The sequence below is a fragment of the Paramisgurnus dabryanus genome, chromosome 9 (assembly GCF_030506205.2).
Source record: "Paramisgurnus dabryanus chromosome 9, PD_genome_1.1, whole genome shotgun sequence".
NCBI lineage: Eukaryota > Metazoa > Chordata > Actinopteri > Cypriniformes > Cobitidae > Paramisgurnus > Paramisgurnus dabryanus.
In genome coordinates this window covers 27,986,703-28,005,328 of record NC_133345.1, presented here as the reverse complement: position 1 = coordinate 28,005,328, position 18,626 = coordinate 27,986,703, and the positions used below count along the sequence as shown (strand labels likewise).

At 37.3% G+C, this 18,626-nt stretch overlaps 1 protein-coding gene across 1 annotated transcript in view; it reads left to right on the top strand.

Annotated features, from left to right (window-relative positions):
• cdh13 (cadherin 13, H-cadherin (heart)) overlaps window positions 1-18,626 on the top strand; it is a 433,135-nt gene that overhangs the window by 383,303 nt on the left and 31,206 nt on the right. Inside the window, exon 11 of the mRNA XM_065278811.2 lies at window positions 7,573-7,715. Within this exon, the coding sequence (XP_065134883.2) occupies window positions 7,573-7,715 (143 nt within the window). The remainder of the gene's footprint in view (window positions 1-7,572; window positions 7,716-18,626) is intronic.

The window sequence follows — 18,626 nt, the reverse complement described above, 5'->3', positions numbered from 1 at the left end:
TCTGCAATTTAGTGCTCAGGCGACGAGCTCTTGAACAAAGCAAAAATGGGATGAAAAAGGGAAAGAGACGGAGGGCAAGTGTGTGCACGTGTAGCGTGTGCATGCTTGACTACAACAGTCAGATAAGTCTGATTCGCGATCTCTTTGCTTAAGCTTACAGTTATGGAGTTGAGCGTTCATCTAACACATGCTCCGCAATCCTCTGTGACTGGATAAACTTTGCACAGCTTGGTACGTCTTTGCTTTCGGGAGTATGGGTAAGGAGCAGCATTGTTCTGAGAGCTGCTGGCATCGCGCCACTTCCTGAATTGTCTCCCTTGACAGAATTTCATCACAATAGCCTAAATCAAAGAGTTTACCTCTACATCAAGTTTGCTGTATTTAGTTTTTCATGCTACACAAAGTTTGCTTAAAAATATGCAATTTACCATACAAGTAGCACATTGGGGTGGTACTTTTTAAAAAGGTTCTAATATGTACCATTTTGGTACCAGTGTGTACCTTTGAGGTACCAATACACACTATTAATTACAAAAGTGTACTTTTTGAAAAGGTACCCCCAGTGAAATTTGAACCTTCTTGTACCTTAACATTTTGAATCAGTTCAAAATACTAGCTTTTTTGTCTAACAATTTGTTGTCAACTAATATTTTTAAGTTGAATGAATTCCACATTTTAAGACAACCAGGTAACTTACTTTTTTAAGTTGAACAAACAAATCTTTTTTAACAATTTATTGCCCTGACACAAACTATATGGCCCACATGAATGTACCATTCGCAGGATAACAGTGTGTGTACAGTTTGTGTGTATATTGAATGTATGACCGCTGTCAGAGGTATACAAACAGAGTGAGATGAATGAACAGTGAGTGTCAGGCTGAACTTTAACAAGCAGTTAATGGACAGGCGGGCAGAACACACTGCGCCCACAGAAGGGGTCCCATTCCCTCCGAGTCCGACAACGGCTGATTGATGGGCGGACATCCCCTGTTTATATTTCCTGCCTCGCTGTCACATTTGTCTCCTTTGCACGGGTCTTTCTGCCAATACCAGCAGAAATATTTTTAGGGGTGACAATGGCAATTTCTTTAATTGAGAATGGAGGAGAATCAACAGGATTTTACGGCACAGCTTGCGTTTTATCAACCTGTGCATCTCTGTGCACTAATCCGGGGGGGGCGACAGATGCACATATGGGAGATGATTTGAGTTAAGCCAGAGTGTATTAAACTCAAAGAGAAAGGCAAAGTGCAAACCAGAACAATGCTTAGAAAGTTTTCAGGAAAGGCTTTATAGGCATCTTCCTCCATCTCTGTCTCTGTCCACAAAATGCACTGGGATAATAACATTCTATTGGACACATCCATATCTTTTAACAAACACAGTGTAGTCAGAGCTCCTTGTTGTGGATGTGTATTTGCAGATCTGTTTTTTTAGAACAAAATCGATGCTTTTTTATTATAAACTTAAATGATAAATATTTATTTTTCTCTTATCAAACAGCTTGGTAATTGTTGAAGTGTTTGACAAATTACTTTTGTTACTTAATACGGATCAGTAAATGACACACTTTTAAGCTCTTCCTTTGCAGCTTTAACCAATAACCATAAAATATGAACTGTTATCATGTTTACCATATACACACTAAAGGTACGGATTTATGTGTAAGGAAGAATTCCTTTCTCCCCACATAAATCTACACTGTGGGCACAGGCGAGGAATAAAGGGAGGAGAAGAAGAGACGAGAATGCCAGAATGACCCTCCAGCATCAGAAAAGATGTTTGCAGCCCTCACCGGTTCACTATTAGAAGCTAATGTGGAAAAAAGCCCCTCTGGCCTTCAGACCCTCACAGTGACACAGGTGCATAAATATGCACCTCACCTCGGGCCCTCTCCAGGCCCTGACACATCATAAAAGGGTGTAAAGAGTACAAAGAATATGAATATGGTGACTTGAGGTGACATTTCTGATGTGGGTGAATAAGAATGGGTCAAAGGCGTGTGGTGGGTCTTCACATTGCATTTATGAACATTGTAAGCTGGTTTTGTGTGACGATACTTTTTGTAGTCTTAAGTTTGTGCATAACTTATTATTTATAAAATTTAAGCCTCAAGTTAAAAAAAAAAAAAAAAAAACCTTCTACTCATTATTTATACAGCGTTGCTTTAAAGAAATAAATATAAAAATGCAACTTTCTAAACAGCTCACTATACTAAACAGCTAAAGCGTAGCATGCTAATTCAATGATCACTGCAAAAATACCCAAATTAAATGTAGTCAGCCTCAGCAATGACAATCCACGCTAGTCTTTTGTTAGATGAGTGGTCAGCCACCATGATCCTTTATGAATTTGGGGTGCACGTGTACAAATATGTGCAAGGGATGTTGAAATAAAGGTGACTTGTGTTTATTTGTGCGTGTGTTTATGCTTTAGTCCAGCTGTCAGCGATATTAACAGCACAGTGTTGGCCATGGAGACCTTAATGAGTTTCGCTGCCTTGCAGCAACCGCACAGATGTTAAACACATGCACAAAAATGCAAATTAAAAAAAGCATGTAGTTTGTAATTCAAAACCATAGGTGGTTGCACGACCGCATGGTTTCAGTGTCTTAAACAATTGCTGTCGCAGACTCGAGACCTGCAAACACAATATCACAGTACATAAGGCAGAAGACCTATGATGCTCCGCAGTAAGAAAAATGACATATTTCCCCTTAAAGTTGGCCAGCAAGTACTTACCATTTTACGGACAAAACTGGATGCTGCACTTCATACTGTACTCAAAAAGAAATGCTGTCAGATCAAATCACTTTATTTTTACTTCTCCTAATGCAGAACTGTAACAATAAACAGTATGGTGTACATATAATATACATAATACAAATTACAAAGTAGCCTACTAATAATATATTTTAATAATTGTGCCGACATCCCTAATGTAATATAAGTGAATGTATTATAGTACATTAGGTACGTATCCACATTTATTACCTGAAAAAATTAAGTCAAATTAATACTTAACAAGTGTGAGGTTTTTACAATTCCTTATGACAATTAATCATTTTTTTAAACTAACAATCGAGATTATAACTAACATGAGATGTTTTTGTACTCATAAACCACTGAAATGGGCTAAGAAACATAAATGTCATTGTGATTTTTATCCAGGCAAACTTTTACTTCATATCCATTTACTTTTATGTGTTTTAAAGGAACACCACCGTTTTTTCCATATTTTACTATGTTCTTACCTCAACTAATTAATACATCCCTATCTTTTGTGTGCACTTAATCTTTGTACAGAGCGTGGTGAATGTGTTAGCATTCATTCCTTAGGATCCAAACAGGGATGAATTTAGAAGCAACCAAACACTTCCATGTTTTCCCTATTTAACGACTGTTACATGAGTAGTTACACTTAGTTTGCAGCACTTCAACCTCGGATGATGTAATGATGATGTCACTGCACGCGCTAAGTGCTGCAAACTAAAACCCTTCTGCCATGTGATATAGTTCTAATTTTTTATCCGCTTAAAAAATCACCACGTTTTATTTTGTGCCACCATACTTACTTGTGTAACTACTCATGTAACAGTCTTTAAATAGGGAAAACATGGAAGTGTTTGGTGGCTTCTTAATTCATCCCTGTTTGGATCCTAAGGAATGAATGGGGCTAGGCTAAATGCTAACACATTCACGGCGCACTTTACAAAGATTAAGTGCATGCATTGAAAAAATATAGGTATTTATTAATTTGTCTAAGTTGACTTAAGAACGTGGTAAAATATTGAAAAACGGTGGTGTTTTCCTTTGACCTTTGGCGATGCTGTTGGCATACGATACAGCTGGAAATTCAGCATCTATATATGAGAGAAACTCATCCGTTGGGATAAATTAATGCAGAAATCGTTTATAGTTTAACTGGCATTTTGGGCTGAAACCACCCAGCATAGGTTACATTACAAGTTAAAAAATTGGGTTAATCCCTTTTTAACCCAAGGCTTGGTATAGTACTAAACAGTATCAAGTAGCATATATGAGTGTGTACTCATACAGTAGTGTACTGTATATTCGTATTTTTGGAAAACACAGGTACACTTTACGTTTCTTGTGGTGTTTATGTTAAGTTGTGTTGCTGTAGTTTGTTTTCTGTCGGAAAGTACGGCAATGAAAACGTACGCCTATGTGAACTGAAGCTTTGATTAGGGGTGAAAAGTCTTTGACAGCTTATTTGAGGTAATTAGCATGTATTGTTATAGATAACATTTTAATTTGCATAATGCGTTTTTAATGACCCTCTAATGACATTGAGAGGGAGCTAACCGAGTGTGTAGCCAAATGGAGAAGTATTGTTATTCGTACAATACGTATGATTCACCGTCTGTGCCACACCCCTTTCCCAATATGACTTTTGGGTTTCGCAAACTCTCTGGCGGTCTGATTAATGGCGTCATAAAAAGTCTGATAAACATATTCAAGAAATGAAAAATCCATTTGTTCTAGTGTCAAAACAAATTGCCGGTTCATCTAAATCTCTTTGAGTGAGCTGTCAAATAAAAATGAAGTGTTGTCAGAGCCGTGGCGCTGCTCAGTAGACCCACTACAAACAAACCCAAAATGTCGATGGCTTTGACTTGTGTGTGCTTATGTTTATTCGTACGTGTCAATAGATCACCGGAAAAATTTACTGCAACGTCGCCAAAGACAAGGTGGATGTATTGTACAAATGCCTATGTGTGTGTATTGACTTGGATTTCGAAAATGTCACACGGTACCGCCTTTGGTATTTTAGTTCTTCTTGTACTGGTATGTGTCCCCGTACGTCGTGAATTGCATTTGCCCCCAAACAAAGCTGTTCCGGTAGCTATTGACTGCATTTATAGCTTTTGTGACACACTCAGGGCCTAAAGATTTCTCTAACAAATGCCAGCTGATTTTACAGCAGATTTACAAACCGTACGCTTTTGCATGTGAGGCGGCATGCGGGGTATTTGTACCCAGCGCAGCATGATGGTAATCTCATGCTAGCTTGTTTCGAGACACGGGATTGTCCTCATGAATCAGAGAACATTTCCCTTGGATGTACTTTGATAGAATGTTGATAAGCTAGACTAGGTACGGGAAATGTGCTTTTTGGTGTCGGAAAGAAAAATATCAAGTCTAATAGCTTTTGAGAGCATTGCGGTTGTGATATCATTATGGACAGCACACAGTTGTGTTTGAGTGTGTGGTCATGTTTTACTTATATTGTGGGAACCATATGTCCTCATAAGGTAAATCCTAAATTCATGTTCATTGTGAAGGCCTATGGTGTATCAAAATGGGTTATAGGTCTTTAAAGATATGTTGAAGATTCAATATGCATGTCCTAATAATGTTTAAAACTTTACTTTCTTAATGCCAGTTGAGCTTGTAGATTAGCACTTGTAACAAAATTATTTAAAGGGACACTCCACTTTTTTTGAAAATATTCTCATTTTCCAGCTCCCCTAGAGTTAAATTCAGCTGCTCTCCGGGTCTGGTGCTAGCACTTTTAGCATAGCTTAGCATAATCCATAGAATCTGATTAGACCATTAGCATCACGCTAAAGATAACCAAAGAGTTTTGACTCTTTTGTAGTTACATCGTGTACTAAGACTGACAGAAAATTAAAACTTGTGATTTTCTAGGTTGTTATGGCTAGGAACTATACTGAAAAAAATTATTCATTCAATTTACTCAATTTTTTAAGGTAAGTGGTTGCAATCCATTTATTTAAGCTACATTTAAACAAAAGTTTTTTATTTTATTTTTCTAATTTGTTTTGTTTAAATGTAGCTTAGATAAATTGATTACAACCACTTACCTTAAAAAATTTAGTAAATTGAATAAATAATTTTTTTAGTGTATACTCTCATTCTGGCATAATAATCAAGGACTTTGCTGCCTTAACATGGGTGCAGAAGGCGCAATGATATTACGCAGTGCGCGAAAATAGTCATCTGCTTTTGAAAGTTACCAAGGGGACTATTTTCAGGCGCTGCATAATATCATTGTGCTTCCTGCATTTATGTTAAGGCAGCAAAGTCATTGATTATTACGCCAGAATGAGAGTATAGTTCCTAGAACTGCCTAGAAAACCACAACTTTTAATTTTCTGTCAGTCTAAGTACACAATGTAACTACAGAAGAGTCAAGTGTTAAATAGGAAAAATATTGAAACGCTTTGGTTATTTTTGAGCGTGATGCTAATGGCCTAATCAGATTCAATGATTTATGCTAAGCTATGCTAAAAGTGGTCCCGCCAGACCCGGAAATCGGCTGAATGGATTCCAGAACAATAGAAATCAAATGTTTAACTCTAGGTGAGCTGGAAAATGAACATATTTTCAGAAAGGGTGGAGTGTCCCTTTAAGAGATTCAAGATTTTATTTGTCACACATAGTACATTTACAACTTGCAGAGAAATGAAATCGGATTGACTCTATAGACTGTGCAAGTATAAAGATAAAACTAAAATTAAAATATAATTTACAACTATTTGCAACTAAAAATAAAATATGAATGTAAGATGCGAGATGAAATGAATAGGAATGCCATTAATTTATTTCCCGTGAAATGCTTTCAGGTTTTGGCATCTTGTATTTGTGTAAATATGAATGCACTGACATACAGTCATTTTATTTTATTACTTTTATTGTAACAATAACTTTTACAAAGACATGTTATTATTGCAATGCAAGATGGATTGCAACCAGTACACAGGGGTTCACAAATTCAGCTCTGTGATTTGTTAACTACTTTTGTTTTTGCTTTGGTGAGCAGTTCCACTTTTTCTTAAACCGCTGTGGATAAAAAACATCTTTGTTGTGAATGTTTGTGTTCTTTTGGGAAAGGTATTTTTGAGTCAGCAAGAACCCCCTCCTGTTTTGTAAGTGCCGTTCTGTTTTTTTCCAGAAAGCAGTTGAGTTGGAAAGCTTGTTTCAATTAGTGTGTTTGCCCCTTATTGAGCCTGTAAATCAGAAACCAGTGACAATTTCAGATGAGACTTCACATACTATAACCCCGACCGCTGTAATTATCCAATCAAAACACACGCGCAAACATAAATGCGCATGCGTGTGTGTTATAAGAGTCCTGCCTGAGATATCATCGAAGACTTCACCAATTACAAAACGCCTCATTACACTTTGAGATGTTGCTGCAGGTCATTTATCACAGCCGCACTCCTACACAAAACCTATATGTTTCAGTGGCTCTTCCTGCCCCATTTCTTCTTATTTCACTTTCAAGTGACCTTCCTGATTACCCATTACTAGACCGGAGTGCTAATGCTTGGGGTGATGTTGCTTAATGGTCGCTTAACTGAAAGGTTGAAGGTTCGAACGCCATGAGGAGTTATCCATGAGCTGTCAGCACTGTGCCCTTGATCAAAGCACTTAACCACAGTTTGCTCCGGGGAGACTGTACTGAATATTGCAATATATGCAAGGTTCAATATGGAGGTAGGATTACCAAGGCATCTTTCGCCAATAGACGAAAAGTTTTAAGGACTGAGTAACGGGTCGTATGTTGTGTGTCTTTCAGGTTTGCTGTGTTGAGAGACCCGGCAGACTGGCTGATCGTGAACCCTTTCAAAGGCAACGTCACCACCAGGGCCATATTGGACCGCGAGTCTCCACATGTGCACAACAACCAGTACACTGCTCTCTTCATTGCCACTGATAACGGTAAGACATTGCTTATATGGACAGGGTTCCCACGGGTCCTTGAAATCCTTGAAAGTTTGTGAATCTGGGGAAAAAATTCAAGGCCCTGGGAAGTTTTTGAAAATATACATGCATAGATACAGGTCATTGAAATTGCTTGAATCTATTTTATGCAAGAAATTTTCTGGAAAAAAATCCATATTATTCCCTGTGTAGTGTAGGATAATATCATAAAATTTCTAGCCTTTTAAGCACACCTGCTAAACTGTTTGCTTTAAATGCTTATATCTTCTGTATGCCAATGTTGATTCATCCCCAAATGCTTTTTTGCATAATTGTGTTTGACACATGAAAACGTCTCGGGTTACGTATGTAACTGTTGCTCTCTTGCCATACTTCCTGCGTCCCTGTAACGCCGTCTTTGGCAATATTTCAGATAGCGATATACTTTCTGGCTCGCGCGTCACCCTGTCTTTGTCATTAAGCCTCAACATTGGTTGAATTTGATATACACATTCAGACGCACTTACCCCTGGAGGCATCCCCAAAGTGTCACCGCAGTGACGCAGCGGGAGTTCCCTCGAAAGGGAACTGTAACAATGTATCTTAAAAGGTAACACGATGTAACCCTGCTCTTACTTGGAATGTGTCCCCGAATTTAGTCCTTAAATTTGAGGGTATTGGACCTAGAAAGTCCTTGAAAGGTCCTTGAATTTGAAGTTAAATAAGGTGTGGGAACCATGCATGGAGGTCATATGTGATTTTATATCTGTTGCACATCTAATGTGGCTTTGCTGGACTGTGCCGTAAACATAACGCTATTGGTTATTTTTTAAAGAGAGAGGGTTGACTTGAAAGTTCCACCCTGACTTCCTGTTTCAGCTGAAATGACATCACCAAATTGAATAATGATGTGCTTTTAAAAGTGGACCTTTAAAAATTATGTATTTAAATAGTAAAGTATTTATATATTATATTTGTTGTACTTGTTTAATGCTGACCTTAAAAAAAACTCATTGTGAGGATGATTTTCATTACTGTAATACAGTAATGAGAATATAATGAGAGTCATCACAGAGAATAATGAGAATTACAAACAAACTTGATCGTAATGAGAGGGCATTACAGTAATGAGAATTCGGTGGTCCTTGGAAGAAAGATTTGCTTGTCATGAAAATAATGCCACAAAAAAAAGATATGGTCCTAAAATAAGCTTTATTTTTACCAATGTTATATTTTTATTTTGTTTGCTTGTTTATTTTTAACACCATTCCAGCATCTATGGCTATATTAAAGGTATAGTTCACCCAAAAAGTCATAATTATTTTTTTCTCATGTTGTTACAAACCTGTATACATTTATTTGAAGGACTATTTGAAGGATATTTTGAGGAATGTTTGTAACCAGTTCGATCATGAGCCCCATATAGTAGTAAGAAAGAATACTATAGAAGTGGATGGTGCTTATGAACGGTTTGGTTACAAACATTCCTCAAAATATCTTATTTTATGTTCATCAGAACAAATAAATTTGTACAGGTTTGTAACAACATGAGAGTGAAAAAATTATGAGAGAATTTTCATTTTTGGGTGAACTAACCCTTTACTTACCCTTTAATAGCAGGAAACTGGTTAATCCATACAAGTTAATAGTAGGGGAGGAGCAATTTGGCATCTCCAATCCACCTAACCTGCACGTTTTTGGCCTGTGGGAGAAAACAGGAGTAAAACCATGCTGACACAGGGAGAACATGCAAACTTCACATAAAAGACCACCGGACTCGACCCAGGCACCTTGTTGCCCTATTTTTTTATTTTGAAAAAAAATGTGAGCAATCCATATTTTGTGAATTTCATGATTCAAAAATGCTTTGTACTAAAATTGCATTGTCGAAATCAATGGGCTTGGCACACCTAAGAGTTTAGGTAAAACGCTAATATTACATGGTTCACTTAAACATCATTTCACTCTAGTTGATGGTGTGTCAAAAAGAGGGCCGGTCACCCAAGTGCCTAACTGTCTGTGCTTATAATTGGCCCTGAACGTTTATAAATGGCGTAGAAAGACCGTGAACACCGAGCGATTATTCTTTTGTCTCCTCAATTGCCGGCAAAACTATGCCAATATCACAGTGCAGGCTTTTCTGGTCTTCTATGCAAGTCATCAGCCTTGCTTAAAATGGCTGAGGTTGCGTGCCAGTGTATTATTTTCTCTTCACAGAAAATTGCACGCTTGTGCAGGTCAGAGAATGCCGTCTTTGAGTTAGTGCTCTCTGGGTAGTGTGGTAATTTCTCTCACTTGGCATAAACAAGATTTAATTAACCTCTGAATGACTCACTTTTCAATGTCACAATCCTCAGACAGGGACACTTAAAGGGATCAGTAAAGAAATGATTCAGAGAGACCTAGCTTTCTCTGTGTGTGTGTATACAGAATGTGTGTGTGACCGAATACCGAATCCACTGTTTAAGATTTGGCCGAAACCGAATACCGAATCCTATTCGCATCCTTATTCCATTAACACAGTAAAACACATTAATGAAGTAGACAATGTCCACAGCAGTGTCTTTTTCATTTTATTAAATTTTAACAGTAAAAAAAGGATAGGCAACATTATGCCAGGATGACAAGTGGGAAAAACTATTTTGACAATTACCATAAGGCATAATGAAAGCGATGCGGTGCAATGTGAACCGCCCCCAGACCACCACCGGCAAGAGCGTCAAAGTGGCCGGAAGTCATTCATTTTCAATGAGAGCCGTCGGCGAGCAGCGGCGCGTCGTGTACAGCGTGAGGGTCGAGAAGGGTTGAAATCAGCTCAACTTTATGGTAATGAGCTATGAAGCGGTTCGGCGGCAACCAGTCGGAAGCCGGAAATGTTCGGCGGCAACCAATCGGAAGGCGGAAATGTTCGGCGGCATCCAATCGGAAGGCGGAAACCTCCGCCTGAGAGGAGTTCAGAGAATGCATTCGAGCATCAGAGCGTCCACTACACCTTTTCTTTAGGGTCGTTTGCAGGGCAGCCAGAACTTTTATTGACGCTTTCGCCGGTGGCGGCGTGAATGCACAGTAGGCTCACAGAAAGAAAAAGCTTATCTCCACGTCAGCACCCGATGTGTGTAATCAACGGCCGCGTGACGTTGACCAGCGTAGTGCAAGCCTAGGGTTCAGTTCGGTGGGAAAAAAAATCTAGGATTCGTCCGAACCCGAACCCCGTCAAAAAGCCCAGTATTCAGCCGAATCCGAATCCTGGATTCGGTGCATCCCTAATATATATATCGCACACACACACGCACACACACACACACGCACACACACACACACACACATATATATATATTAAATTTAAGGTATGCGTATTTACATTTATCACACTTTCTGTTTCAAATAAGGGAATAAGGGAGTGTGAGAGATTTTGGGCCCAATTTTAATGATCTAAGCACAGCGTACAGCGTACAGTCTAAAAGGTTGTGTCTGAATCCACTTTTGCTTATTAAAAGATGGGAAAAATGGTTTGTGCGCCTAGCGTAAAGTCTAAAAGTGTTGTTCCTATTCTCGTAATGAGTAATCAGAGTGTTTTGGGCTATACATGTAATAAACCAATGAGAGTCTCATTTTCCATCCCCTTTTAACTATTTTCCCGCCATTGACGAGTTACAGTAACTCCTTCAGTTCTTTTCAGTGTACTGTAGCTTTGTTAGCTGAGATTCTACACCCCGAATTTACCGCTGCAATGTCTGTGATGCTGGATGCAAAATCAGCTCTGCTTATTTGCGACCCTGAACAAATTTCCATGTCTTTTAGTAGTTACTTTGGCCATTATGGAAATCAATGTGATTAAATTTGCACTTTTCTATTAAATAGCCCGCAGATGTTACCACTCCCATCGGCGCTTTTTTGGAGTTGCACTCTCACGCTAATTTACCGCGTTTAGTAAATCTGTCCCATAGTCTATTTTAATTGCCTCAAAATAGCAACGTGCCAGCATTTCAGAACAGAACGCCCATGCGCGCAAAAATGGGCGCAAATGCATTTGCTATTAAAACAATGTGCGCTGAACGTAAAAATGCTATCTGCACCGTGCTGAAACTAGTAAAAATCCCTTGTTTCGTGCATAGCGCTGCATTGCGTTGCATTGTGCCGAATGTATGATAGGGCCCTTAAATTTCGTGAGGGAAGCTGAATTGTGCATTGTGAGGTCATGAAAGTGCAAATGGCTTAATTTGTAACATACCAAGCTCCATTACCCAGACATCAATCTCAGTATATATGCAAATCTGACCTAAACTTAAGATCGATAACTGTTAGAGTCTCATACAACTAATGCATTATTAATCATAGTTTGCTGAGGTTTTGAAAAGGTTAGGGTTAGAATATTCAGAGTTATTATTTGCATTGACATGTAGACATTTTAGATGCAAACCGGAGGCTAATTCAATAAATGCCAAATGCCCAAAATTTGAGGTCACTCCCTGCGTTGGGCTCTATTTGCCTTTTAAAAGAAGTTTAATGGTTTCAAATGAGAAAATGCTGTCTTATTTGTAGTTCATATATAACTATTACACTGAACTAACGTTACTGTGTAAAATTATTAATGTATACAATGTTAGCTACAGGTCCTTGAATTGTTGCCTGGCTCCAAAACATCTACACACAGTTGTGATCCATGCTCGTCGTCTCCTTTTATCTTTAGCAAACCAAAACAGGTTTTTCGTTCAGCCACTAGCCAGACCTATAAATAAATACAAATCAGAAGTTCACTTTGGTTTCAGGCACCATGCGCCTGATAAAACCATCTATAGGTGTGCATTTTTACTACTGTAAAGGTTTTGTTTCTAACACTTGCATGCGTGTACAGTGTTGGATTTTTGCTTCCCATGTTTTTCTGGTATCCCAGGCAGATCTAGTCCATCACAGTCTCTCTATTCTTTGACAATCTGTCCGATGATTGCATGACACGAAAGTCACACTGGGCACTAAGAGGCTATCGATCTGGTCTAGAGTCTTATGTGTTTATTTCGAGGACTGGGTGCTGCATCTCTTTCTCTCTCTGACCACTGACCACAGAAAAGATGAGAGTGTTGATTGAACAAGAATGATCGAAGAGAGAGAAAAAATGAGAAGATGGTGAACTGATAAAGAAGAGAGAAGATAACACTAGCTGGAGAGTTAGGTTCAACTTTATCTGTGTGGATTCTTACAAGGGAGCTGCCTGCTAGCTTTGATTTCTACAGCCAATGATGTGTTTACACCCTGACTTATCTGTTAAGAATATAAATAAAACATGCATATTCTCTCAATTGTATCTTTGAAATTAAGCAAATCACAGAATTTGATTCAGTGATTCTGTTAAAGATCCTACCAGTTCAGTTTGGACTACTGTATACAGTAAGTAGCTAGTACAATATAAATAAATTAGTAGTTGATAAAACACTGAAAATGCAGCGATGCTCGGTTTTTCAGCTTTTATGAGTATCCCAATTATCCCAGCATACAGGACATAGACAAGCCACAAGAGAATTGGGTGAAATAATGTTTATGGTGGGACTGGGGGTATGTTAAAAATAACCTAAAATGATTTATTTTGCAATTCTTTTGGTTCAGAGAAAACATCATTTAGCATTTGTGGCCAGGTTTTGGAGCAGATGGTCAATGCCGAAGTCTTTGAGCAACTTATTGTTATATAAAAAAATATATTTTAACTCACTGTAAAACATTTATCACCACTTTCCTGGGATTTTTGAGACACAAAGATGTATTAGAGTTGATGTAGCCTACACTAGGTACAAAACTGTGACTTTTATTTCGCTGGGGTGGTATCTTCAAAGGTTAATTTTTGTAACTTTTTGGGTATACAACACATTCAAATGTTTTACCTTTTTGGCTACAATATTATACCCTAAGGACCTATTGTGTACCTTAACTCATTCACCGCCAGCCATTTTTTGAAAAGTTTCCCGCCAGCTTTTTTGTTTCACAAAATGCCTTCCAGGTATGGAAGGTTTTTTTGGTCTTTTTTAAATTAATTAATTAAATTATAAAATAATTAATTAAATTATAAAATAAAAAATAAAATCGCAAAATATGTCCCAAATTTGAAAATTAAATGCTAAAATAAAAATTAAAACATTATATTAAATTATTTCATTTTCATTTTTAATGTGATGAAGCATCATTCCGGCCAAATTAAAAAAGAAAATTAAATTGATGATTTGACATTTCATTTTCAATATAATCTTGAGTCAAGACTGACAATATTAAAATAAAAAGTCAAGCTTGAAAAGGAATCTGTAAAAACATTTTTAAAAGGGTTTTTATTCATACCCAAGCAATAATTGGGACAAAATTAAAATGTAAAGTTCAGTTTTAATTTTATGTTCTCTTTAAATTATTTGTTTTCATTTTCTTTTTCGTTTTCATTTTCATTTTCAACTTGTATGCAAATTTAATGTTAATCAGTGGGTGGCGTTTATTTACTTGCTCAAAAAAGGGGATTGGCTAACGCTGCGTTGCCAACTCAGCGACTGTGTTGCTAAAATAGGGACTTTATTGCTACATCTAGCGACTTTTAGGCCCATTTAGACAAACTTAGCGAATGTTTGGATGAATCTTAGCTTCACATCTGTACAGATAGGGTACTGTGTCGCTTGTTCTGGCCAACGAGTGCCGGGTGGCGCTGTCCCGGTGAAATGTGTGTCTGGTGTCTCTGTGCATGAAGCTGGGCAGTGTAGGAGCTGACGCCTGGATGAGATTCGCGTTCATTGTTTACATTTGAAAGGAGGAACAAACAATAAAAAGTGGCTGGTCCGCTGTTATATATGTACGTATTTTCACACATCTGATCCGGTGAGGCGTCAGCCATTCTCATCAAATGCATACACATAGCACAGTGTGATTATTGTGCAATACATAATTATGCCAAAATCCGTTTAGGACTGGAGTAGCCTATCATATGCTCGCAAAATTGGCGTATATATAGCACTATAATCACACTGCGTGTTATTTGTATGCATTTCATGAAAATGGACATGAGTGACCAGTCACTTACTTTTGCAGCGGGCACACTGGCAGAGCAGACCTTCAGCCTTTGTGGTATTTGTAAGTGGTCCTCATTTGTAACGCTGATTTGTGAGTAGGGCTGTGACCGTACGGGATTTTATTTTACCGTGGTGAAGAAGCAACAGAATCACGCGGTTAGACTGTTAGCACAACAACCCACCCCATATTATTAAAACAACAAATTATATTAGCAATAACAATGTGAAATAATATGTATTTCTATATGTTAACTTTTGTTTTTTATATCTTTTGAATATACAATGATTTATAGACCTTTTATGTCATCGTTTATAACCCATTTTATACAATACATTTCATAGAATAACAACCTGAAAACCTGCAGAAAGAACATGCAGAGTTTAAGATTGTTACTGATGAGTTGTGCAAAACCTGATTCCTATTTCTTTAGACATTCATTTTCGGTAAACTCTCCGTGAATAGAAACACACTTCTCCAAACATGTTGCAACTTTTAATAATTTATTGTACAAAAAATGGGTTACAAACAATGACAAAAACTGTTCCATAATTGATATTAAACTCAAAAGATATAGAAAATAAATATTATTTAATGTTATTATTGTTTGTATGTTTAATTAGATTTTCTCAAAGTGGATACAAAACGAAATCGACAATTGCATCATTACGTAAATAACTGCGCAAAACTTATGGATACTCCAATCATTGCTTTCAGAAATTCCCTTACAGTAGCTCCAGATATAAGCACAGCATTCAAATAACGAGTTGTGCTGTCAGTATACGCGCTCCTGCCTTCATAACGATATTGTCATGTTTGCCCATTATAGTTTTAAATTATTATTATGCTGTCATTATCATCACCAGCACAGTGCTTCTCCTTGAATGAGAAAGCTTAATATGCGCGTGGCTCGGACTCCTTGCACATGAAATTTCATGGGCATGGCTCTGACATTTTTTTTGCAGAGATGTTGTTATTCGCGCAGGGGTTTAAAACCAGGGAGTGAGTTGGTACAGTTCAAGAAATTAGAGCACTTGGGCATGACGCGCTTTATAAGGTTGCGGCCGTGACATCACCGCAGCTGGCATCTTATTACAGCAGTGATGCAGTATTACTGTGATATCGTCACAGCCCTTATGTGCGTAGCTCGTCTTCCACGCTTCAGCTATGGTCAGAAGAACTGTATGTTGTGTCCAGTGCAGTGTACACAGAAGACTCCGAGAGACTCGCATTTCACAGAGGACGCAAGTTCTGATACTTGTACAGACAACACATAGGCTAAATAAACAGATAATGTTCATTTAAAAGTAAGTGACTGGTCGGTGTATCAGCTCGTTAAACTGACGCCTCACCGGACCAGATGTGTGAAAATACGCACATATATAACAGCGGACCAGCCACTTTTTATTGTTTGTTCCTCCTTTGAAATGTAAACAATGTACGCGAATCCCATCCACGCGTCAGCTCCTACACTGCCCAGCTCCATGCACAGAGACACCAGACGAACATTTCACCGGGACAGCGCCACCCGGCACTCGTGGGCCAGTACAAGCGTACAGTAGCCTATCTGTACAGATGTGAAGCTAACATTCATCCAAACATTCGCTAAGTTTGTCTAAATGGGCCTAAAAGTCGCTAGATGTAGCAATAAAGTCGCTATTTTAGCAACACAGTCGCTGAGTTGGCGACGCTGCTTCAGCCAATCCCCTTTTTTTTAAGCAAGTAAACGCCACCCATTGATTAACATTGAATTTGCATACAAGTTGAAAATGAAAATGAAAATGAAAACGAAAAAGAAAAAGAAAATGAAAACAAATAATTTAAACAGAACATAAAATTAAAACTGAACTTTACATTTTAATTTTGTCCCTATTATTGCTTGGGCATGAATAAAAAGCCTTTAAAAAAATTTATTTACAGATTCCTTTTCAAGCTTGCCTTTTTATTTTAATATTGTCAGTCTTGACTCAAGATTATATTAAAAATGAAATGTCAAATCATCAATTTAATTTAATTTTTTAATTTGGCCGGAATGATGCTTCATCACGTTAAAAATGAAAATGAAATAATGTTTTAATTTTTATTTTAGCATTTAATTTTCAAATTTGGGACATATTTTGCAATTTTATTTTTATTTTATCATTTAATTAATTATTTTATAATTTAATTAATTAATTTAAAAAAGACCAAAAAAACCTTCCATATCCAGGAAAATGTTCTTCTTAAAATATATAAATATACAAATATATCAAATTCAAGAACAGACCCTCTGCTTTCAAACAAACAATAAACAAAACAAAAAAAAATGGGAAATTTTTTTTCATCCTATTTATATTTTTCCTCTCCTTATAAACTCTTAAATATAAGTTTTTTTTTATTATTTTTAGCAAAAAGCTTAAATAATTGCATTTTTGTGAAGGAATTTTGTTAGAGATCAGATTCAGAACGATTATCAAAACATACACAGAGTTTAAAATTAGTAAATAATGTTTTGCCTTCAGTTTTTTTCATAAATTGGGTAATCCATCTAGTGGATAATCGTGTTATTGCAGATTAACATAAAAATACATCATGAACATCTTTTTTATGCAAATGTTTTCTCTTAATTGACTAAATAACTTGTCAATGGCGGGGAAAGAGTTAAGAAACAATTTAGTAACATTTTAGAGGTACAAAAACAGTTAACTGTGCCTTTAAAACTCCAAAATAGATCATTAATGTACAGTAATTGTATGGTGTATTGTATTATGTATTAAGAAACTACCACAGTGACAGTTTCGTACCTTTTTTTAATGAATTTGTTAATTTTCTCTCCTAATTTCTTATAAAAGATTGTTGAGAAAAATAGGTAAAACTTTATTTTTAAATTCCACTTTTTCACAACTTACTACCATTGCAACCTAAAGTCATTAGAGTATAGTAGACTGTCTGCTTAACATCTACTAAAACTTTATTGAGATGATCCATCAACAGGTATTCAACTGGCTATAAGTATGCTTACAAAAATATGTCATTTTATTTTACTAACCCTAACCCAACCCCTCACAGTCTATTAATACTCTTATGAGTATTATCATTCTCATCTAATGTTGAGGTAGTGGAAAATTAACAAGAAATAGCGTAGTGGAAAAGTTACTCTTAAGCTGGTCGGAAGCTCATTATCGAACAAACTATAATGAAAAAATAAACTATTTCACAGGTGTAGAAGGGGGAAAAACTTTCTAAAAAAGTCAGGAACGGATATGCAGGGGTAAATGTCTGCAGAAGTGAGATGGAAAGCTGGATCATTTTTTTGCAGATTCACTGGAGTGCTTGGGAACTGTTGAAGTGTAACATTTTTCTGATCCTGGTGTGCTTAGTCTTGTCTGTAAGCCTGAGGTTAATGACTCAAGTCTTTGTAACACCTGCTGGATCCGCACCACGCTCATAGCCGTATATAGGACGGTGATGCTGCAGGGTTTGATGTTTAGACTAATCAGTTGTTTCTGTGTGTGACGCATTCAGATCCATCCTGTTCTTTCATTCCCCATCGTGCCGGCAGATGTTCATCCGTTCCATCACTCTACAGGGAATGTGTCTGTGCATGCGTGCATGTTTGTATAAGATCTTGCCAACATATGCATGTTCTGTTCCCTATAGATGGTTGGCTTTATACGATTATAAACACCACTTTCTCTAGACATAAAGTAGCATCATTATATTTCACCTTGAAACCTAAAGCTTATCGGTCAGCTCGGCAACATCTGGTGTCGTGTGCTGTGCTTATGCAGTGTCGCTCACATTGTTGACTGCTACCCACTTTTGCATTTAATTTAAATACTCAACCCACACAACGTAAGGTGTACTTGTCCTTTAAGGCAACCTGTGTATTAAATGCCACTGCTGAAAGGTTCTTTA